This window comes from Sapajus apella, unplaced genomic scaffold (assembly GCF_009761245.1).
Source record: "Sapajus apella isolate SASKATOON/1434 unplaced genomic scaffold, GSC_monkey_1.0 scaffold153, whole genome shotgun sequence".
Lineage (NCBI taxonomy): Eukaryota > Metazoa > Chordata > Mammalia > Primates > Cebidae > Sapajus > Sapajus apella.
The window spans coordinates 1954695-1977705 of NW_022437093.1; the positions used below are offsets into that span (position 1 = coordinate 1954695).

A 23011-nucleotide genomic window follows, 5' to 3' on the forward strand; every position below is an offset into this window, starting at 1 on the left:
CTGCTGCCACCTGGAGGTGTGATAAGGCAGAGGGTGAGCAGCGAAGGGAAGGAAACTCCTACAGGTGACAAGCCCTCAAGCTGCTGGCCTCCCAGAGCTTGCTCTCCTGGGTCTGACCCCAGTATCTCTAGATCCACAGGCCTTTGTCCTTGTCCCCTAGCTCCCAGATACTACTCATTTCTCTGAGCACACACAAGCCCTCAGGAGACATTATCACACACACACACACACACACACACACACACACACACACCACAAACCAACTCAATTTGTTGATTAGTTTTACAAAACGAACAAAGCAGAGACTGGTCAGAATCCCAGGGCCCAGCCTGGCCATTTTGGAGCTGTTTATTAACAGGGAGGGGCTGTGAGGTCCTTGGGGCAATGGCGTGGTGATAAGTCCAGGACTCTGTCTCAGCTCACATCCGGGACCTCTCTCTAACTCACCCTGGTATGGCTAAGGCCAAGGGCCAGGCACCTGAAAGAAAGTGCTAGGTGGAAAGGGCATTTTCCCCTCCTATACCCAGGCCCTTACCACCCCCAGGGGGATTACAGGGGAAACCTAGGGAAAGAAGTGAGGAAGAACAGAGTCAAGAGCACAGGCCGGGGACCCTCTCTTCCACGTGGGATCTGGCTTTCTCATCCCCAGGAGCCTGTACAGGAGGCCCCAGGCCTGAAGGAAGGGCATTGCCTTGAGAAGTCGTGGGAGAGGCAAGAGAATGTGATGGATAGGGTCAAGACAGGGTGATCAGGCAAGGGAGGGCAGGAGACAGGAGATGGTGAGTGAGCGGGACTGTCCTCACATCCTGCTCCCAAGTGGTTTCCTCTTAAGGGGTCAGGACTGGGCAGATGCCCTCTAGGGCATGTGGTGTTATTCTTAAGCCCTTGTGTAACCCCAGAAGGGACAAAGAGGGAGAGGCTGCACTCACCTGGAAGACTGCCTCATCCTGACATGATGTGCTTGACAAAGGCTAGGAAAGAAGTGAGAATCAGCCGCCGTGTGGCTCAGCACCTCTAGGCCCATAAACCACTTGTCCCTTCTCTACACTGCCTGACTTCCAACCCTCCTGCTCCCCTTTCTCCAGACTGTGTAGTTCCTGCTCTTATTTGGGGGTTGGTGGGGAGAAGGTGGAGGAAGGGCAGATACCTAAACTCTGCTCTGGGACCACTCTCTGTGCTGATTCTCAACACAAATGGAAAGAGCTACATTATCTCTGTGAATCCCTACAACCTTGAGAAAGGCACCAGCATCACCCCATCCCTCAGACGAGAAGACTGAGGCTTAGAGAAAATAAGTGACTTAAGGCCACCAGCTAATATATCACAGAGCTATCTCCAAAATCCATGCTCCTGCCATGACACTAGGAGGTTCACTCACAAGATGAAAAAGAACAACATCCAATGAGGGGTCTACCAAAGCCCGCCTGAGACACACACCCTCTAGTTCTCCGGCCCACCCACACAAGCTGTTCCCATCCTATCATCCCTGGCTGTCCTGGGAAGCAAGGCACAGCTTAATACCTTCGTAATTGATACAGCCATTGGCATCCTCTTGCCCAGCTAACAGCTGCTCCACTTCAGCCTCAGTCATCTTCTCTCCTGCAGTGGGTTTGGGAGGTGGTGGGCTCTTAATTACAGATGGCAAAGGAGGAATTGGCAATACCCAAGTACCCCCCTTAAGTCTGAAGGTCCAAGACTACCTGGATCTGGGAGGCAGTTGAAACCAAGCCTCTCCTAAAGGCTTTGAAGGGTGGGGCCAGGGTCTTAAGGTCTTGCCTAGTCTCCAAAGCCTCCTCCTCTGCCTTACAGCTGCCAGGGCCTCAGTATTTCAGGCAAAGACAAGGACAGAAGCCCGGAGTCCCACCACTCAGGCCCCAGCAGTAACCCCTGCTCTGCCAACCTCCTTTCTCCTCCTCTCCCAAACCCTGGTTCTTGCTGAGCAAACCCAGCTAGGGATGGTTTTGCTGGGCCAGGGAGAGCCCAGGGAGCTCAGGGAGGCAGAGCCCAGGGAGGCAGGGCCTGGATCAGGTCATTATCCTCAGGATGCAGAGACCCTTGTATAACACCCCCCACCAGCATATGTCACCTTGGCACCTCCCACCCCTACATTCCTCCCACTAGGTCTTCATCTCTGCCTAGCTGCCATACCCAGGGTGGCAAGGACATGCCGAAGCTCAGCGCCCATGACCGTGCCATTGCTCTCCTTGTCAAAGACACGCAGGCCCTCCACGAAGTCCTCATAGGTGCCCTGCTCCTTGTTGCGGGAGATGTGCTGCAGGATGGGCAAGAACGTCTCAAAGTCCAGCATCTTGACATTCATCTCTTCAGGTAGGCATGGGTAAAGAAAGAGAAAGAAACGTGAGCAGATGTTCATGGGAGCAGAGGGTCAGGAGGGGGCCTCACCGCACGTCTGGCAGCACCCAGGGCTTGGGCTGCAGCCACTTCCAGGTGGGGCACCCATTAGTGCTCCTGGAAGAAACAGAGCTGCCCATCCAAGCAAGGCAGGGGACTGGGGGCTGGGAAGACCGTCTCAGGGCCCTCTCTTCTCAGTGAAAGAAGTAGGGTGGAAGGAAAAAGAAACCCTCCATCCAGACCTCTGTGCACGAGGTGGCCAGCCAGGCAGAGCAACCGAGGGTGGCAGCAGCAGGATGTGAGGGGCCTGAGGTGCCACGCAGCCCGGGGCCTCATACTCAGTTTACACTCTTGACGTGTGACAGACCTATAGTCACAGGGGCAAATGAACAGGATTGAAAAAGAAATGTTTTCATCACTCTGCGTGGGGTCCCATCACTAGACCACACTGTGTGAAGCTACTCTGATTCAATAAGTTTATAAAATTGCAGTTCTCTTGTGAATAGCACACTTCTCCCACATGGTAGTATGTTAAAAAGCTTTACTTTAATAGAGGTAAACTATTTTTAACTACCACAAATGTGAGCATTTCTTTCTTTTATAAGCACCCAGGACTTCCTTCTGACTTCTGAGAAGCAAGCTCCTCACCCTCTGATCCTTTCCTAGCCTCATTCTTCACCCCCGAGGTTATCTTCAGCCAGAGGAAAAGGGGAAGGGGTCAGAACCAAGGAACGGGGAGAGAACCAATGTGGGCCCCAGGAAGTCCACCCTTGCTGAGAGGCTCACCCCACCCCACGCCCCTTGCCAACACCACTGAGGAGAAGCATGTGTGTGTGCGTGTGTGTGTGTGTTTTACAGCAGCTGTTAACCTCACTGGCACACATAACAGATGACATTCACAAATGGGACGCACTCCCTCGCACCTCTTTTCATCTGTCGTAACAAGGATTGACAGAGGCACAGCTCACAAATGAGTATGAAGACTCAGTGATCACACTTAGGAGCTACAAAAGAATCGGTTTGCACCACTTTCTAAACATTCACTCACCATTCTAAACACTCACTCACCAAAACCCATTGAAATGCAAATGAATGAAAGAGGAAGCCTGTAGAGCTAAGAATCTTGAAGCTCCTCTAATTTACATCAAACAAATAATTTGCAAATGTCAGTGCTCTAACCATTATCAGAAACAAATTATTTGTAATACAGCTCATGATAGTTGCTGTAATTTGCAAACATCAGTACTCTAACCATTACTAGAAACAAATTATATGTAATACAGCTCAGGATATCTCAGTGCTGTGACAGATGCCTCTCCTGAGAGCTCCTGGGTTGGGGAGTGGGAACCATCAGTTATTCCAGATTCCCACCCAGCCTTCCTGCCCATGGCTGTGTCTCTGAAACCCTGGTGGGGGAGTCAGACACTGAGGCAACAGAATGTGGCTCCTGCCCTCCAGGAGCTCCCAATCTCGAGAGGAAAACAAGCCCAGGTTACGTTCCTCAAGGGTCACTTAAGTATGGGGACTTCTAGATAAATTCTCAAAATGGGGTTAGGGTAACCTGGGGAGGGAAGGCTGATCCTGGGGGGCTAACGGGGAAGAAGAGAGAGCGCAGATGGCAGAGACAAATCTGGACGAGCAGGGAGCCAGAGACTGCAAGGCTGACCTGGGAGAAGTCTGCCATGCGGCTGCACTGACCTTCAGCCTTGGGCTTGCCCAGCACGCGCAGCACCTCGGCGTTGGTGGGGTTCTGGCCCAGGGCCCGCAGCACGTCCCCACACTGCCCGTAGGTGATCTTCATCTCTCCAGTCGGGGTCCGGTCAAACAGTGAAAAGGCCTCTTTGAACTCTGTGGAGAGAAGACCTGGCTGTACCCCTTGATTCCCAGTGAAAGTGGTGCTGGTGGCCAATCAGCCTCCACCCAAGCTGAATAGCAGGTGAGTGTGGTTGTTAAAATATTCCAGTATTTCTCTTTGTCCATCATCCCAGGCCCTCCCTCAAACCTGTCCCAATCCCATCTTCTGCCAACCCAAGAGGCGGCCTGGTGCCTCCACGACCCATTCCGGGGCTGGGTCTGGAATCTCTGCTATTGCTTGGTTGTTACAAAATTTGAATGTTGGGAGGCTGGGGCACAAGAATCTCTTGACCCCAGGAGGCAGAGGTTGCAGTAAGCCGGACTCCATCTCACAAAACAAAACAAAACAAATTCAAATGTCTCCCTGGCCTCAACCCCTCCCACCCACACATCCTGCTCTGGTGTAGGTAAGGTTCCTAATTGCTGAAATGACAGAAGAGTGAAAATAGCACTGGCCCGGAACTGAGGATTCCTAAATTCTTGTCTTGGCTCGTCCTCAGAGCACAGGATAAGCTAGGCTGGGTCTCAACTTCCTATGCACACAAAGGGAGTGACAACTACATCCTACTCCCTGGCCCTGTCACCGTGAGAGCAAAGGGAGGTGGCATTGTGTGAAAGCACTTTACAATGTGATAAGACCTGCTGGAAAGTTAGCTATTATCAGTACTGCCTGTTCCAGGCTGAAAGGCAGCTCCCAGGCCAGATGAGGCATGGTCTGACCACCCCAGCTCTGCCATCGACCCACATACAGGCTTGGGCAAACTACTGTCATCTGTGGGCCCTTGTTTTCTTAGCTCTAACTGGAGATACAATGATCACTTGAGGAGGCTGCAGGTAGGATCACAAAGCACGCCAAGCAATGTCCAGCATATGGTAAGGGAATCGACGGGTGGTGGTTACAAATGTTTCCTAGTTCTGTTTCCTACTTTCCAGCTCAGAACCACAGGGACTGGACTCCTTGAAGGCAGCAGGGCAAGTATCACTGGACCAAGACCAAAGGAAGGCAATCCTGGTCCCTTTTCCAAAGAACATTAATTCTTCACTGATTTGCGTTTGTTTTTGTTTGCGATAGAGTCTCGCTCTGTCACCGAGGCTGCAGTGCAGTGGTGCAGTCTTCGTTCACTGCAACCTCTGCCTCCCGGATTTAAGCAGTTCCTGTGCCTCAGCCTCCCAAGTAGCTGGGACTACAGGCGTGTACCACCATACCTGGCTAATTTTTGTATTTTAGTAGAGACGGGGTTTCACCACTTTGGCCAGGCAGGTCTCAAATTCCTGGCCTCAAGTGATCTGTCCTCCTCGACCTCCCAAAGTGCTGGGATTACAGGCCTGAGCCACCATACCCAGGCCCAATTCTTCATTGAATGGGATTCAACCAGTTCATTACTGGAGGTAATCTGGCCTGGGAGGGGCATTGAAGTTACCTTATGCTATCCACAAAGAAGTGGTTTATTAAGCAGATTAACAGTATAAGCCAAAAAAAAGAGAATTAATGAACTACTTAGGAAAAAAAGCTGGTTTTAATCTTTTCCAAGTACTTCTCTCCTTAGCGGCTACATATGGATTATTTACAAATCATTCCACATATCACAGGAGATTCCCCAGACCTTTACTTTCAACTCTTTATTAGGCCTTATATGAATTTAAAAGTTACAAAACCACGTTTCTTTCACATTACTGAATAATTGAGTTCAAATTTCATTCCCCTTGCTTACTTGACCTTGGACAAATAAATATTTAACCTCTAAAAACCTCTTCTATAAATGGTACCTACATCATAGGTTTCTTAAATTACATTCAAATTAATATAATAATGTATGTAAATATACTATGTATATAAATACAATAATGTATGTAAAAATTTTTAACACAATGTCTAGCACATAGTAAATGCATAAACAATTCTGCTGGTATTATCTTATTGAGTTTAATCCTAGTTTGGATCACTTAAACGTGTGATCTTGGCCAAATCATTTAACCTTGCTGAACCTTGGTTTCCTATGAGGAGTTACTTTTTGTTTTTTTCTTTTTTTTGAGACAGAGTGTTGCTGTGTCGCCCCAGGCTGGAGGGCAGTGGCACAATCTGGGCTCATTGTAACCTCTGCCTCCCAGGTTCAAGCAATCTCCTGCCTTAGCCTCCTGAGTAGTGGGATTACAGGTGCACACCACTACACCCAGCTAATATTTTATATTCTTGGTAGAGACAGGGTTTCACCATGTTGGCCGGTCTAGAACTAATGACCTCAAGTGATCCACCTGCCTCAGCCTCCCAAAGTGCTGGGATTAAAGGTATAAGCCACTGCACCTGGCCAGGATTTAATCTTTTTCAATTTTTAAAACAATTAGCGTGGTGTCTGACACAAATTCAGTACTCAATAAATGTATATTAGTTAGTTAAATCTGAAGTCAGACTTTTTGATCTCCTAGCTCATTCAGGAGAGTGAGGTCAGGTTTAACAAAAGAGAAAGTCTCCTCAAAAGAAGATGTAATGCTGCGCTGCGTGCAGTGGCTCACGGCTGTAATCCCAGCACTTTGGGAGGCTGAGGTGGGTGGATCACCTGAAGTCGGGAGTTTGAGACCACCCTGACCAATGTGGAGAAACCCCGTCTCTACTAAAAATACAAAATTAGCTGGGCATGGTGGTCCATGCCTATAATCCCAGCTACTCAGGAGGCTGAGGCAGGAGAATCACTTGAACCCAGGAGGTAGAGGTTGCGGTGAGCCGAGATCAGGCCATTACACACCAGCCTAAGCAACAAGGCTGAAACTCTGTCTCAAAAAAAAAAAAAAGAAAGAAAAAGATGTAATGATGCTTAATAAGAGGGTGAGGCTGGGTGCAGTGGCTCACACCTATAATCCCAGTGCTTTGGGAGGTCGAGATGGGTGGATAGCTTGAGCTCAGGAGTTCATGACCAGCCTGCGCAACACGATGAAACCCCATCTCTACTAAAATACAAAAAATTAGCCAGGCATGATGGCGTGTGCCTGCAGTCCCAGCTACTTGGGAGGCTGAGGCAGAAAATTGCTTGAATCCGGGAGGCAGAGGTTTTGGTGAGCCGAGATCTTGCCACTGCACTCCAGCCTGGGTGACAAAGCAAGCCTCCAACTCAAAAAAAAAATAAAAAAAAAATAAAAAGAGGGGGTGAAACCTGAAGAGGAAGGCAATAAGAACAATGACCTATGATTTGAGCACTTACCATGAACCAGGCTCTGAGCAAATAATTTTGCATAGAACACTTCATTAATCTTCATGAAAAAACTTATGCTACAGGTATTATTATCCTCATTTAAAGGCCAATGTAGATGTGACTTATGATCAGCCACTAAGGAAACCAAGGAAATGATGGGGAAGAAGGAGCAAGAGAAGGAGAGGAGATCTGCTTCTCATAACTGCTAATGCTCCAACCGATCACCTGGCCTGCTGGGAAGCCGGGTATGCACAAAAATAAAAATAAAAATACAAACTCTGACGTTTAGGACTACAACTAGGGGAAAAAAAAAAAAAAAGCCAGTGTGATCTTCAGGTATTAGAGGTGATGTTCAAGGGTCCAGAAGAGACCTTTCCTCAATACTCTGCAGTAGTGTAGTCAGCTGCTTACTAGAGCAATGAGTCCAGTGGTAGTAACCCCTCTCTAAAAGAATACAGAAATCTGGAGAGAGATGAGAAGGAAGTCAAGGGTTAGAAGGTAATTCCTATGAGATTTAAAAAAAAAAAAAGCACAAAAGAAATTGGGAGGCCAGGTACAGTGACTTAATGCCTATAATCCCAGCACTTTGGGAGGCCAACTGGGGAGGATTGCTTGAGGCCAGGAGTTGGAGGCCAGTCTGGGCAATATAACAAGACTCCCATCTCTACAAAACATAAAAACAATTGTACGTACCTATAATACTAGCTACTCAGGAGACTGAGGTGAACGGACGGCTTAAAACTAGGAATTCAAGGTTACAGTGGGCTATGATGGCACCATTGCACTCCAGCCTAGGTGACAGAGTGAGACTTTGTCTCAAAACAAAATAATATAATTAAATAAATTGGGGGCATATCACCTAGAAAATATAAATCTTAGGAGGGATTTGAAAACTATCTCCAAATAGATGGAGGATATCTAGAGGATGCTGAATGGACCAGAATTTCTGAATTGGAAACCAAATACCTTCACTTTGTAGATAAGAAAATTAAGATTTAAAGAAGTGATTTGGCCGGGCTCGGTGGCTCACGCCTGTAATCCCAGCACTTTGGGAGGCCGAGGCGGGTGGATCACGAGGTCAAGAGATCGAGACCATCCTGGTCAACATGGTGAAACCCCGTCTCTACTAAAAATACAAAACATTAGCTGGGCATGGTGGTGCGTGCCTGTAATCCCAGCTACTCAGGAGGTTGAGGCAGGAGAATTGCCTGAGCCCAGGAGGCGGAGGTTGCGGTGAGCCAAGATCGCACCATTGCACTCCAGCCTGGGTAACAAGAGTGAAACTCCGTCTCAAAAAAAAAAAAAAAAAAAAAAAACGAAGTGATTTGTCCAAAGTCTCATGGCCAATAGTGGCAGAATTAGGGCTAATACGAAAGTCTCCTAATTCTAAATTATGTTCTTTCCACCATAACATGAGAAAATCATTATCAGCTTCACCAAAAAAACAAATGAAAAGATCGCTGGGGTAAAATTGAAGGAAAAACGATTCTGATTCAACAGTAGGAAAAATGTCTTCAAGGTTGGAGGGATAAAAGATCAGAATGAGTTATCCCCTCCCTATCGGCCCTGAAAATCTTTAGGAGAAAAGAGACAACCATCTGTTCCAGCTGGCCATTTGAGAAATAAAAATTTTAAACCATCAGTTGATTTTCAAGTCCTCACTAGTGTCACTGTGTTTTTATATCCACATAAGTATGTATTTAACTAAAACGCATTAAAATTGATTTTAAGAATTTCACAGCATCCCTGAAACTACTGATTGCAAGTGAGTATCCACTGAGTATTATTGAAACAGAGTCAGGTTCAATTCACTACTTTCAAAATGCATGTGCCAGCTCTCATGTTGTATTTGTGGTTAAACTGGTGTCACTTTTTTAGAGGGCAACCTGGCAATAACCATTATAATTTAAAATGCACCATCCTTTAACCCACTGCTAGGAAGATCACCTGGGGAAAGCAAGCTGATACTCTTCAACTGGAAACTATCTGAAAGTCTATCAATATAGTTCTGATTAAATTAAATGGGTAAATCTATGTGTGAGAGTCTATATAGTTGTTTAAAAGAATAAAGTAGAACTGTTTGTGTTAATTGTGAAAAGATATCCAAATAATGTATATTACTGAATCATATGTATTATTAAATCCAAGTATATGTTTAATAAAAGGTGGATGGTGTGTTTCACATGACTTGATTTGTATAAACTTTATATATTCATCATACATACACATAAACTTGTGTATCATTTTATATATATATATATATATATATATATATATATATATATCTGAAAGGATACATGAACACCTGTTCACAGTCGTCTTTGGGAGAGGAATCAGCATAAAAAAAGGACTTTTATTTTTTATTATTTATTTTTAAGTAGTATGTGCATGCTTTTTTGCTTTTTTTTTTTTATCATGTGTAAGAATTCATTTAATTTTTAAAAGAGAGTATGTGCTTCAAATGAGGGGTTTGAATTAGGTGATTTTTCAGGGTCCCTTCTAATGCCTATAATTTTATACCCTGGAGGCATTTGGTGGGGGAAACAGAGGGATACTGCAATGACCGTGAGTCCTGCTTGGCTGGGGACACGTAGCATCACAGGATAAAACATTTCGTTGGCCTTGCCACCATTAGTGGGTTAGCATCTTGGCAGACTTCATCATGGGAGAAGGGGAAGCTGGTCAACTAAGGAGGGCTTTCCAATAATGGGAACAGAAATGAGGCTTCCAAATACCTTAGATCTCTGGGGTGGAGAAAAAAAGGCACTCACTTTTGTTGAGCATCTATTATGCTCCAAGCAGTCTGGCAGAGTAGTTGAGAACACAGGTCCAAAAAAAAGAGAACACAGATCTGGAATCAGATCGCCTGAGTTTGAATCCTAGTTCTACTGCTAACTGCCATGTGAGACTGGACAAGTCACCCCATCGCTCTGTGTCTCAGTTTTATCACTTGTAAAATGGAGGAGGTAACAATTGCTACCTCATGGTGTTGTTATGAGAAGTAAAGGAGTTGATCCACAGAAAGTTCTTAGGACTGTGCCTAACACACAGTAGATCCTCAATGTAGGTTTGCTATGATGATGATGATGACAGTGACTACTATTACCACGAGAACAACTCCTCCTCCTCCTCCTCCTCTTCTTCCTCCTCCAGGAGAGTGCAATAAAGACGGCGAGGTGGGGTTGTCCATACTCACCTTCAATCTGGTCAGCAGTGAAGTCTATCTGTAGGGAGGGAAATAGGAGTGAGGGCTGAGATTGCTAAAAGCAATCGTAAAGGCTCCCAAAGGGACACAGAAGCAGAAGTGGCTTTACCATCTGGCCACCTCCAGCAGGCCACTGGGACAGTTCTCCTTTCCCACTTATCAGTGGCCTGCTGAATTGGTACTAAGGGTAAAACACCAGTCTCTTGATGAATGAGCCACAGCTGACAGGTTATGAAATACAATCAGCCCTCTGTATCCACGGGTTCTGCATCCCCAGGTTCAACCAACCGTGGATTGATAATACTCAGAAAACAATAAATAACCACACAATAAAATATAATACAAAAAAATACATAACATAAGAACTATCACATAACATTTACATTGTACTAAATATTATAAGTAACCTAGAGATGATTTAAAGTATACAGGAGACTGTGCGTAGATTATATATGCAAATATGCAAACTTTATCTAGGATACTTGAGCATCCTCAGATTTCGGTATCTGTGGGGGTCCTGGAACCAATCCCCTACAGATACTGAGGGACAACTGTAATGGAGACTCTAAAGCTCTCTCAAAACCACTTGTTAAGCGATGACTCCAGGTAAGAGGGAAAGGGAAGAAGAAATTCCCTGGATAATTCTAGAACCTACACTGAGTCCCTACTGCAATGCCTTTGGGGCAAAGGTAAATTCTTCATCCTAGCCACCCACAAACTGCCCTCACTGTTGCCCCTTCAATCTCTTCCTAGTCCATAGTCCTCTGACATGCTGTACTTCTGCCCCCTTTGGGGACACCACTCCCATCCTCTGACTCCTGTTTCTATTTGATTCTGATTTAAATCCACTCCCTTCAATGAAGGCTCCCCATACACCAACTCACTCCAATCCCTACTTCAGCACATGTCCCTCGTTAAGTACAATTTATAAGAGGCCATTGGTTTGTACTGAGCTCCTACACTAGGCCCAACAGACCAAACCAAAACAGATTCACTCGTGCTGAAGTTCCAGGTCACCAAACCGAAACTAAGTTGTTCATCTGATTTTCCAAAAAATCAGGAAAATGAGAGATAATAGCCAAATCCCCAGACAGGACAGTTTTGGCCGGCGTGATAAGAAAGCGCCATCCGCTTTAACCTTTACAAGGAAAATAATTTTGCAATGACCAATTTGTATTTTGCTCTTAGTCTCTGCTTTCCTCAGCTCTTCTTTGTCTATAATATCACCTCCTCTGCCCGGCTCATTGTTGCCAGATTCTGGACTCAAACATAAAAGCCAGTCAGGATCCTTAAACCAAATGTGTTGCACTTTTGTCTTCTGACACACTCTTAGGCACTCTGGGACAGCAAGAATAATTGGCATGGGCCCTCTACGCTTCTCAGTTGTTTGCAGTCATGCCTTTATATGCACTCTGTCTCCTTGAAACCACCATTCACTCAGGCGAGGATTCTTGTTCTTGTTCACTGAAATGCTCAGCACATAGTAGGCACTCAAAAATATTTGTTGAATGAAGTGATACATTTTCAATCTCCCCCTCATAATGCATAATAATTCAATGCTGAGTTCAGACGAGGAGAGTGAATGACAATGCCCAAGCAAGAGTCATCATTTTATTTTTTTCTTGAGATGGAGTTTCACCCTTGTCACCCAGGCTGGAGTGCAATGGCATGATCTTGGCTCACTGTGACCTCTGCCTCCCGGGTTCAAGCGATTCTCCTGCCTCAGTAGCTGGGATTACAGGTATCCACCATCACACCCTGCTAATTTTTGTATTTTTAGTAGAGATGGGGTTTCACTGAGTTGACCAGGCTGGTCTCAAACTCCTGACCTTAGGTGATCCACCTGCTTCGGCCTCCCAAAGGGCTGGGATTAAAGGTGTGAGCCACCACACCAGGCCCAAGTCATTTTAAGATTCTGTATGTTAACTTGTGGTCCTTATGCACCCTACTCCACCCCATCCCATCCTATTCCCTCTCCACTGGTGGTGGTGGTAACCAATCCTGGAGCCTCTTCTTCAAGTGCCGTCATTCCTACTCCTAATTCTGCCGCTGCTTGTGCTGCACCCATCCTGTCCCCTCATCTCCGAGAACCAATCTCCATTCATGAGGACCCAGAGGTGGCAGCCATGAGCTGGGGATGGGTTGGGGCAGTGGGAGTTAACTGGGTTGGAAAGAAAACTAGCTGTGGCCAGGAATAGACTTTGCCAAAAGTGGGGGGTGGTCAGAAAGTGAAAGGAACCCCCTAGATGGAGTGAAGGATGCTCCGCACTTACTCTCTGAGGAAAAGGAACCATCTGCTTTACTTTGCAATGCTTTAAGTACCAGGAATAAACATGTAAGAGCAACTAATGTAAAAACATAAAATCTCAATAGATGGTCATAACTATACACATTGGGCTTAAGTTTGCTTCTCTTCTATCTTGGAATCTTTTTAATAATTTATTTATTTATTTGTAGAGACAAGGGTCTTGCCATGTTGCCCAGGTTGGACTCAAATGCCTAGCCTGAAATAACCCTCCCACCTCGGCCTCCAATAGGCATGAGTCACCTCACCTGCCTTCTGCTCTATCTTGGAGCAAAGAACCTTCTAATCAAAGGAACTGGGTAAGTATAACACAATAATAGGGAAAATGGCTCTCATAAAAGATATCTTTTTTTTCCTGCTTCAAAGCAACTTCAGCACCCCACAACAGACCCCATGAAGACACAGACATGGAAAAGGGGATTGCAACCAGGGGTGCAACTTGTCACAGGCAAAAAGTTGGGAGAAGAGACTGAATGAAAGAAGTAACAGGCCAAGGAAGGACACCAGTCTAATTCCACTAGGCAACTATTGCCCAGACACCAGAGACCAGGCCTGGCAACCCACCCAAAGGCACAGTGCTTTATCAGAACAAATCAGAAATCAAGGTGAGGAGGAATCCTGAAGGGGGAAATAGTCAGCTTTTCCTGCCAGGCTCAGCTTCTAGAGGGAGATGATGTATGACCTAGAAAACCGGCAGGTGCTTTCAGGGTCAACCAGCAGTCTCAGTTTCCCCAGAATGAGCCATAACCAAGCTCAGAAATGGAGCAATTGCTTCCATCTCTTGGCCAAGCATTTCCACCTAACTCCTGCCCCTTAAGCGGACTGGGTCTTTGGCATAATAATTGTAGGGTATCCCCGGTTTGGGGTACAGGAGGAATCCTCAGAGGGCAGAGAGGTCATAGGATTAGAGCTCTGGGTTTGGTTTCCCTGCCTGCTTGTCACAGAACCTGGTCCTGTGCTCTTATTTTGACCTGATCCCTCGCCACCCCCAGCCCTATCCTAAGGCTGAGATCCCTGGGGGCTCAGCACTTGCAACCTGTTATTAATAGCTCTTCATACCAGTAGCCACTTGGCCTCTCCCATTCTGGTGCCAAGGCTTAAAACTGCTCCTCTCCAGAGGTCTCTGGCCCCTCCCTCTTCAGCCCACCCCTCTCCCCCCAGTTCCATTCCTTTAGCAGCTGGGCCAGAGAGGTGGGAGGTCTAAAATGACTGAGTCAGCAGGCAGCGCCCACACCAGCTCCAGAGAGAGGAATGTTTTGTGTGAGGAGAGCAGGGTGGAGCAGAGGAACCAGGCCCAATTTCCTGACATGACTGGAGAGAGGGTCTCAGCCTGGGGTGGGCCAGTCCTGTGTATGCTACAGATAAGAACCCAGGCTAAGGAAAGAGAAGGAGACCCATCTGGGTAAGGAAAGAGAAAGAAAGGAATCCAGGCTCCTCTTACCTTAACCACAATCTCCTTTCCACCCTGCCCTCACCTGCCATAAGAGTGTTTGTCCTCTATGCACAGGCAGGGCGTTCCCTGACTGTTTATCTCACTTATTCCAAGCTACACTGGCAGCTGCCATGATGTGTCTGTTCTCTATAAAGACATCCCACTACCTCCTAGGAAAAGGCTAGCTAGTCTCTTCTATGTTGCTATGGTGGTCCTCACAATGCCTTAAAAGAGGGTGGAAGGGTGGTTGGTTGTACCTCCCTCCCCTCCCAACCATTCCCAGCTTAGCTGCACAAATCTAGGGTAGCAGAACAGGTCTCCCTCAGAGCAGCACCTCATTCTTGACGGAAAAGGTTTATGGCCCAATATCCCCCTCCTCAGCCCCAACACCCTCTCCACTGCCCCATGGGACTGTCGTCTGCGGCATGGACGCCCTATTCCTCATCCCACATGAAGTAGATCTCTAAGCTCCAGAGCAAAAGGACTCTGTATGTCATCCCACATCCATCCCAATGCCTGATCCTCACTTACCTTTACACTCTTGGGGTCAAAAGCAGGTTCCTTTGGAGGCTCAGGAGCTGGGGCAGGGGCTAGCACAGGGGCTGGAGCTGGAGCTGGCTTGGCGGCCTCCTTCTTAGGCTCAGGCTTCTTGGGAGCCATGTTGTCTTGTTGGGATCCTTGTCAGAGGAGTGATCTGAGAAGAAACCAAGAGACGTGGCATCTGTGAGATGAGATAGGAGCCTGGGCCGCCTCCCTTCCCTTTTATCCTGGGCAGGAGCCCCCACAGAGGGGCTGGGTGAGAGCAAGAGCAACTGCTGCTGACTATAAAAGGAAGAAATGCCAGCAGGGTACAGCTGACAACTGCGTATTGTCACCAGGTTTGGGGCCACCAGCCCCCTCCCCTTCACCCCACACCTCTCTCTTCACCTCTAGAACAGGCTGATCCCTTCCTGCCAATTGGTGGAAACCCAGAAGGACCAGGAAAACAGACCTTCTCAAATATGCCAGAGCAGCCGGAGAGATGAGCTGACTTGAGCAGTTGATAACCCTCACACAAAGCCCAGGGGAGGGTGAGGCTTTTTTTAGCCCCTCCTGAGCAGAGGCAGCCCACTTTGCATTCCTTCTAAGCCAAGATCCTTTAAGCTGAGAGCCACTCTGGGCCCTCAGATCTGCCCAGAGGCCCAACTCTCCAGGCATGGAGCTCTGAAGCAACAGCTGGTCCAGCCAGCCCACACTGCCCCACACCCCACAACTCACAGGGAGAAAGCCTCCATTTTCCAGAGCAGGCATCCCAGAAACTCCACAGACCTCAGATCCCTAGATCTACCCCACCCCCACCATCTCAATCATTCATTCAACAAGTAGTGAGCCTTTAACCCATGCCTAGGCACTTAGGAGAGAAGCAGAGAGGTGTGGTAGAAAGTCGAGGAGACTGAGGGTCAGAAAACTAGGGGTTTAGTTTTCACTCCACGTCTAACTCATTCTGTGCCCTGTGTGTGCCGGTGTGTGTGGGGGGGTATGTCTGTGTGTAGTGCTTACTACTACCAGTACCAGGAACTGTTAAGTGCTACTCATATAAAATCTCATTAAATCTTTACCACGATCCTATAAGGTAGATACTATTTTGTTTGCTTGTTGTTGTTGTTGTTGTTTTAGACGGAGTTTCGCTCTTGTTCCCAGACTGGAGTGCAATGGTGCAATCTCGGCTCACCGCAACCTCCACTTCCTGGGTTCAAGCAATTCTCCTGCCTCAGCCTCCTGAATAGCTGGGACTACAGGCACATGTCACCATGCCCAGCTAACTTTTGTAACTTCACCATGTTGACTAGGCTGGTCTCAATCTCTTGACCTCATGATCCGCCCGCCTCAGCCTCCCAAAGTGCTGGGATTACCGACGTAAGCCACCATGCCCGGCCCTGTTTGCTTGTTTTAACAGAGACAAGGTCTCACTCTGTTGCCCAGGTGAGAGTGCAGTGGTGCAATCACAGCTCACTGCAGCCTCGCCTTTCCTGGCTCAAGCAATTCTCCCACCTCAGCCTTCCGAGTAGCTGGGACTACAGGTGGGCACCACCACACCCGGCTAATTTTGAGGGCTTTTTGCTTTGTTTTTAGCAGAGATGAGGTATTGCTAAATTGCCCAGGTTGGTCTTGAACTTCCGAGCTCAAGCGATCCACCAGCCTCAGCCTTCCAAAGTGCTGGGATTACAGGTGCAAACTGCCACTTCAGGCCAGGTGGATACTTATTATTTTCATTTTATACTTGGGGAGATTGAAACTAAAACTGGTTGAATAACTTTAGCCAAGGTCATGCAAATAATTAGCTATGAGCTGGGATTAGACTCTAGATATATCTGATTCCAAAGCTTATGCTTGAATAATGTATATGATAATCCAGTTGTGGGGGAAGGGCATACAAGTTTGTGCATTCGTTGGAAAGGTCAAGATGGATACACACTGAACTGTTTACAGAGACACCTCTGGGGACCTAGCGGGTAAGGGTGGGAGGATAACAGCACTTTGCAGTTTTTTACTTTTTCACTTCCTGTATTAATGGAAATTTTTATAACGAGCATTTACTGTTTATGTAAAAAAAACTTTGAAAGTCAATAAAATATTCAGAAAACTAACAACAAAAAAGTGTATGTATCCACTACACAAAACTGCTACGTGCTGAATCTTTAGACTCTACAGTTCAGAGGAAAAAGGGGAATAAAACTGAGAGAAGCAAAAAAATCACTTTGCCTTTCTAGGGCCAGTCTCCTCACCTATAAAGTAAGATTGCTAGACCACAGAACACCTGGTTGCTGTTAGCTGCTAAGCCTGCAATGCTAGGTGCCAAGCCTGCAATGCTAGGTGCCCTGGAGCCCACACCTGCCCATTCCCCAACTTTCTAACCACCGGCTCCATGCCCCAGATCATTGCTTTCAGAGCCAGAAGAACCCTTAGAGGTTATCTGGCCCCAACCTGTTTTACAGGCAAGGAAGCTAAGGTCCAGGGAAACATTTAAGTTGTCTCAAGACATTCAGCTACTTACAGGCAGAGCTGGGCCAGCTAATTCTGGTTCCCGGGGTGCAGTGCTCTCTGTAGCACTCTGCTCTTCACTGCTCCTCCTGCAGCCTGTACACGCTCACTAGTGGTGGCATAGAAGCCTTCAAAGGAAACAGACAGGAAAAAGGGCCAGGACTTGCTCAAGGGGAACTAGAACAAGACCAGGGCCCAGACTCTAGTTCAGCCGTGGTCCTGAGCTGGGAGGGCAGCTCCTTTGCTCTGTTTACCTCACCACCTCCCCTCATCTTCTGCCTCACCTCTCTTCCTTGTCAGCTACCAAACTTGACCCCTTGTACCTCGTTTGAACTCTTCTGTAATCCCTGTCAGTCCTCTCCCTGACCTACCTCATTCCCCACGGGGATTGGGAGTTTAGGTTGTTGGTGATGAGGAAGGAGAAAAAGAGGAAGCCCTGGCCCTCTACCCTCTCTGCCTCCACCTGCATCTCTCCCTGGACTGCATCCTGCAGAGTTTGTGCAAAAATATACAACCTGAGATTTCTGTAAAAAGCTGCAGGATAGAAGCTGGGAGACTCAGGCACTAGTCCTGACTTTGCCAGCCACTTCCCCTTTCTGGGCCTCAGCTGGCTTATTTTAAAAGGAAAAATAATCAGGCGCTTTCCCACCATGTTCAACAGAATCCTGAGACTCCACTGACATGCTTCTGGCTGCACGGGACATACAAAGGCCAGGCCTTGGAGCTCCTTCCACCACCATCACTTCAGTCACTGCCACCCAGTAACCGGAGTCTGAGCTTCCACCTTCTTATGGTCTTTATTGTGTTTCATGGTATCATTTTCTAATGGTTCCATGGCTTAACATTTTTTTAAATAATCGCTGAATGACACATGCCCCCTTCCAGTTAAAACACACATGCACACACAACAATTTATGTTATTGTTGTAGTTATGCTACAAAGACGTATTCTCCTAAAAAAAAAAAAAAAAGCTGGAAGGCTGTTCTTTTCCTTTCTTCCTTTATTTCCTCCCTGCTCCCTCTTTCTTTTCTAAACTCCAAGAAGTGAAATATCAATTCTGCATGGGAACAGAGCTATGAGGTTAGAAAGCTGAGAAGGCTGAATGGGGCTCTGGAGACATCCAAAATCATACAAAGACTGCGGACTCTGGAGGTAGACAGGGATGGGTCTGAAGCCTGGTTTTGGCACTTTCTAATCTAAACCTGAGTAGCCTCAGGACCTCTGAGAGTAAACATTTCCTTTTCAAGTTGTCATGAGGTTTGTATGAAATAACGTAAAGCACTGCAAACAACCTCTGCCATGTAGGAAACATTCACAGATGTTCATTTTACTTTCCTTTGCCAAGCAGGTTGAAGCTAGAGGTGCATTAAGGCTTCCCAGATTTGGAACTTCCAGAGAGAGGTCCACATGAGAAAGGAACAAGGTAAGGTGACAGTGGCTAAAGGGATTTTAAGGTGTGGGATTAGGAATGAGGAAGAGGTGGAAAGGAATGAAAGAGGGGGGAAGGGCAGCAGCTGGTAGCTCATGGTGTGAAATATTTGTGGCTCCGAAAGCATGTGGCACGTCTCTAGGGCGAGGTCGCCTGCCTGATGGAGAACACTCAGAGAAGGCACCCAATCACTTGAAACCTTAGGCCACAGGCGCCCCATCAGGGGAGGAGATGCTCCTCAATCAGTTTCTGATTTGTTTTCAGCAGCCCCAGCGGAAAAAAGTGCCTGGCACTACAGAAACAATTCGAGGAGAGCTGTGGCTTCAGGGAAAGAGTCAGGCATGAAGAAGCAAGACATCAACCCCTGGCCTTGTTTTTACTAAAATTCATGACGCCACGGTTCATTAGAGCCCAGTAACTAGAGTCCAAGTTTCCACCTTCTTATGGTCTTCATTCTGTTTCATGATCAGTGACTTTCACCTTCAAATCTTACCAATCGGAAGTATCCTTACAGGTCTTATGACACGGGCTTGCCCTACAATATGTGTTGGCCCATCTGAGCAAAGGAAAGGAGATGTAGAAGTGTGAAGAGGCAAGTGTGGCAGGAGGTACTGGCAGCTGAACAACTTTCTCTGGGAAGTATCTGGTGGTTCCTGAGCCAGAGCTGCTGAGGTCCACCCAAATGCTCTCATGAGGGACTCTCAATTCAGTGGATTAAAAACACAGGATGGAATTTAACACCAACTGTTTACATCAGATGTCAAATTTGGACACAAATGCACAAAAGCGGACTGACATCAGCCCTCATGTGGGCTGAGCTCGCAAACACTCCCTCCTCCTCCTCCTCCTCCTCCTCCTCCTCCTCCTCCTCCTCCTCCTCCCTTCATCTCTAACCACACTGAGCCTGTCTGTGTCCTGCTTAGAGTGAGATCCATTAGAATCTCCTGCCTGGGATCAAATGCTACTGACAGCCAGCCTGGCTATTAATGCCTTGTTCCTGTCACCCTCTTTCTCTCTCCTCTGACCAATGTCTCATAAGCCTGGACATCATGGGGCAATGCCCTGGCCAACACTATGTCAGTTGTCCCCATAGAGAGTACTGGATAATTTGGATTTTACTGCAAGGCAGAGGTTAAGGCTGACTCATGAATCAGACTGCCTGGTGTAGAATCCTGGCTTAGTTAACATTTTTTTGTGGGGGGGCAGGGTCTCACTTTGTCACCCAGGCTGGAGTACGGCAGTGAATCATAGTTCATTGCAGCCTTCATTTCCCGGGTTCAAGTGATTCTCCCACCTCAGTCTCTCAAGTAGCTGAGACTACAGGTACACACTACCACACCTCACACCTGGCTATTTTTTAACTTCTTTATGCCTCAGTTTTCTCCTCCGTAAAATAGGGCTGTTAATATAACTACACAAGGTAGTTGTGAGGATTAAATGAGTTAATACAGGTGGCACACGTAGAACAGTGTCTAGCACAGAGCAAGTACTCAAGATCTTTAATCTTGGATCCTTATTGAACTACTATGACTGTGGCTCCCCATCCCAAGATCACTTGCCGAAGAATTACAAAGAGAAAATACAAGAAATGAAGAAACCCCAAGAAATCCCTCGAGAAACCCCAAGGAGAGGGCCTTGTTTTGAATTGGTGTATGTGGTAGAGGGGTAGCTTTGAGTAGGGGCAGGAAGTGGCCAGGCACAGCTGTGGAATGATTAAAAAAAGAAAAGGAGCTCTCAGGGTTCTGATTTCTTTTCTTCCACCACTGTCTTATAACAAACAGTGCTACTCCCTCACTTGCCATGACTGAAACTGTGGTCCAGGTGTTGGTGAGAGTAACAGCAAAGCACTGGAGATGCACTGTGCTTGTGATAAAAATAGCTAAGGGGACAACCCAACTCTAGACAGATGTTCCCCTCCTTAACCCTTATTAGAAAACTGTTAAAGGCCGGGCGCGGTGGCTCAAGCCTGTAATCCCAGCACTTTGGGAGGCCGAGGCGGGTGGATCACGAGGTCAAGAGATCGAGACCATCCTGGTCAATATGGTGAAACCCCGTCTCTATTAAAACTACAAAAAATTAGCTGGGCATGGTGGCGCGTGCCTGTAGTCCCAGCTACTCAGGAGGCTGAGGCAGGAGAATTGCCTGAACCCAGGAGGCGGAGGTTGCGGTGAGCCGAGATCGCGCCATTGCGCTCCAGCCTGGGTAACAAGAGCGAAACTCCGTCTCCAAGAAAAAAAAAAAAAAAGAAAGAAAAAAAAGAAAACTGTTAAACCTCGAAATTTCCAGGGCAGGTGAATTACAATCTATGAAGTGTTTCAGCCAGGCATAGTGGCTCACACCTGTACTCCTAAAGCCGCTTTTCCCTGGCTGGAGGGCAAAGGGTGAAGCCCTGACATGAAGAGTTATTTTATGAGGCTGAGCCTGACTGACTTGAGAGTTTGGGGGCCTGGGGTTCTCAGTTTTAGGGCTCATTCACCCCCAACCTTCAACTTCTAAGCTCAATGGCACTAGTATGTATTGTTGGACAGAACAACCTACATGGCCAAGGACAAAATAGCAAGGCACCTGAGTAGCACAACTAATTCAAAAGCATACAACTTACTTAATTACACAGTGTCCCTTAAGTGGGAATATGACAACACATGGACCAAGATTTTAAAATTAGCCCCAAAATCATACTAAAAGAGATAAAGGAAAATATTACTAATATGACACCAGGACAAGAAAATGTAAAGAACAAACAGAATATCAACTATAAAAAGTATAATAGATGAAACATTTTTTTAAAAATTTAAAAAACAAGCAGATACAAAAAATTAGTCACCAAAATAGAGCACACAATAGATTTGAAAATCAGTAGACTACATACAGCTGGGAAACAAATTAGGGAATTGAAAAACAAAAGAGAGAGTATCTCCCAGAAGGAAAAAAAGAAGGCAAAGAAATAGAAAACATAAAAGAAAAACTGGAGGATATGCAGGATAGTACGTTTATATTTAATTGATAATTTTTAAAAAGAGATATGAAGGATAGAAGTAGAAATGTTTTAGTTAGGTATTCCCAGCACTTTGGGAGTCTGAGGTAGGCAGATCACTTGAGGTCAGGAGTTCAAGACCAGCCTGACTAACATGGTGAAACTCTCTCTCTACTAAAAATACAAAAATTAGCTGGGTGTGGTGGCACACACCAATAATTCCAGATACCCAGGAGGCTGAGGCAAGAGAATTGCTTGAACTAGGGAGGCAGCAGCTGCAGTAAGCTGAGATTGTGCCACTGCACTCCAGCCTGGACAACTGAATGAGACTTTGTCTACAAGTAAATAAATAAATAAATTTAAGCTTCAGGAAAGAAAACATCTCTGACTTATCTAGAAAGGTACAAGAATTTATGCTATACTTTTGCAGCAAAAACAAAAAATTTATGCTAAAGTTGAAACCTTTTATAATACACATGAATACACATTCTTTCAACATAAATATGCAGAAGATTCTAATTGTAATATAGTATTATGTAAATTAGCTACAAAAACAAGAAAAGTTTAAAGAATGCTTTGTTTATATTAATAAAGTTAGTGTTGCTTTTTGTTAATATTTATACATTTAGAGTTGCTTTTTCAATTTACACAATATCTCTTTGAATTTCAAGTTAATAATGCTGAATTGATACAAGGGTTAGTGAATTTACTTAACCTGGACAGATGTAGTTTCAAAACTGATATGTTTTTGCTTCAAAGTCAAGTCAATTCTGCTAAAATAAATATGACTAATATGGCTAAATGAAGAAGTTTTGTCAGTTTGCATGTAAATTAAAGAAAAATACTTTTTTGATACTTAATTATTAGAAAACTTTTAAGTATGCTTGGAACAACTTAGGTATATGAATCTACTTTTTCAACTGTGCATTTTATGAAATCTAAATACAGATTAAGTATTTCTAATGAAAATTTACCATCCAAATTGAGATATGCTATAAAAGTACTGGATTTTGAAGTACAAAAAAAGAATGTGGGGCCGGGCGCGGTGGCTCACGCCTGTAATCCCAGCACTTTGGGAGGCCGAGGCGGGTGGATCACGAGGTCAAGAGATCGAGACCATCCTGGTCAACACGGTGAAACCTCGTCTCTACTAAAAATACAAAAAATTAGCTGGGCATGGTGGCGCGTGCCTGTAGTCCCAGTTACTCAGGAGGCTGAGGCAGGAGAATTGCCTGAACCCAGGAGGCGGAGGTT

At 46.1% G+C, this 23011-nt stretch overlaps 1 protein-coding gene and 1 pseudogene across 4 annotated transcripts in view; both read right to left on the bottom strand.

The window, feature by feature from the left end:
* Positions 1–309: 309 nt before the first annotated feature.
* MYL4 (myosin light chain 4) overlaps positions 310–23011 on the bottom strand; it is a 33406-nt gene continuing 10704 nt past the window's right edge. Inside the window, exons 1-8 of one of the 4 annotated variants that reach the window (XM_032265974.1) lie at positions 15325–15402; positions 14865–15027; positions 10588–10615; positions 4051–4200; positions 2149–2322; positions 1522–1599; positions 930–971; positions 310–478 (exon numbers count right to left, since the gene is read on the bottom strand). In XM_032265974.1, the coding sequence (XP_032121865.1) occupies positions 943–971; positions 1522–1599; positions 2149–2322; positions 4051–4200; positions 10588–10615; positions 14865–14993 (588 nt within the window). In that variant the 5' untranslated portion in view covers positions 14994–15027; positions 15325–15402 and the 3' untranslated portion in view covers positions 310–478; positions 930–942. Of the gene's footprint in view, positions 479–929; positions 972–1521; positions 1600–2148; positions 2323–4050; positions 4201–10587; positions 10616–14864; positions 15138–15260; positions 15403–23011 lie in introns of those variants that run through there. The other 3 variants (XM_032265973.1, XM_032265975.1, XM_032265972.1) reach the window with 3 other exon arrangements.
* On the bottom strand, positions 3247–3368 carry LOC116541689 (annotated as a pseudogene).